The following is a 1174-nucleotide window of genomic DNA, read 5'->3' on the forward strand; positions in this document are numbered from 1 at the left end:
TTAATATTTATATTTATATATTTAATTATTAATATACTACTAAACTAATATTTGGATTACCAGAAAAATCATCCATTTAATTCAATACAATGATTATGTTTCCATACTTATATATAATGTAATTTGTTAAATATATAAATATATTATAATTAAAAAAATAATTTTTTAATTACAGTCGTCAATAAAAAAAACGTCGTTTGTGCGACTAATGATTGCATGTTTCAGACCGTCCAAGTTCCTAGTGGGAAAATTTTATCCCGGGATAAATATAGATTATCTGTACAAATTCGAAACTCAGTTAGATACTCTCACTAAAATTCTGAAGTCGATCAAGTTGGCTAAAAAACGATTGAAAAAATCACTGCAATTTCTTTCCCGCGGACATATAGTAGCTAAAGGGGATTTCGTCTACGGCAGCCAGCAGAGGTCAACCTTTTGGTACTTGAATACCGCGCCTCAGTGGCAGACTTTTAACATTGGTAATTGGAATTCCCTGGAGATCAGCGTCAGACGCTTCGCCGCCAACCGCCGTTTGGACCTCGACGTTTACACGGGAGTGCACGGTCAGATGACCATGGAAGACATTCATAATAAACAGCAACCCGTATATCTCCACCCCAAAGACGCAGTCATGTCTGTACCCAAGTTCTATTGGAAAGTCATCTACGATCCATTGAGCAAACGTGGAACGGCGTTTGTGGGTCTCAACGATCCGTTCATCACATTAGTCACAGACGACGTATATCTCTGCACAGATATCAGCGAAAGGATCAAATGGCTGAATTGGAGACCATGCAATATCACGTTAGGCATCTCTTATGCCTGCAGCGTTGCTGATCTACGAAAGGCAGTGCCCGTCGTGCCACCGCTCGATGTGATTGATATTCTAATGTGACACGAGTGAATCACTTAGTTCTGTTTTTTATGTATGGCACATCAGTATTTCAAGAGGGTATCAATAAATTATTTCTTATAAATTTAGATTTTTGCACAGAAGCCTATGATTAAATATAATAATAGATCAAGAGCATAAAAGCTAACACTAGGTATTTTATGCATAAATAATTTTATAAATTCATATTTTATATAAAATAATAACAGATAGACGTTTTTAAATTTATATATGCATATGTACATATATGTATATGTATATGTATATATGTATATATGTATA

General features: G+C 34.7%; 2 protein-coding genes across 4 annotated transcripts in view; one reads left to right on the forward strand and one right to left on the reverse strand.

Moving 5' to 3' along the window:
- LOC108692943 overlaps positions 1 to 895 on the forward strand; it is a 2111-nt gene extending 1216 nt beyond the window's left edge. Inside the window, exon 3 of the mRNA XM_018201528.1 lies at positions 226 to 895. Within this exon, the coding sequence (XP_018057017.1) occupies positions 226 to 895 (670 nt within the window). The remainder of the gene's footprint in view (positions 1 to 225) is intronic.
- The window catches only part of LOC108692919 (peripheral plasma membrane protein CASK), a 191048-nt gene that overhangs the window by 183230 nt on the left and 6644 nt on the right, over positions 1 to 1174 (reverse strand). The window lies entirely within an intron of this gene.

The sequence above is a fragment of the Atta colombica genome, unplaced genomic scaffold, assembly GCF_001594045.1.
Source record: "Atta colombica isolate Treedump-2 unplaced genomic scaffold, Acol1.0 scaffold107, whole genome shotgun sequence".
In the NCBI taxonomy this organism is placed as follows: Eukaryota; Metazoa; Arthropoda; class Insecta; order Hymenoptera; family Formicidae; genus Atta; species Atta colombica.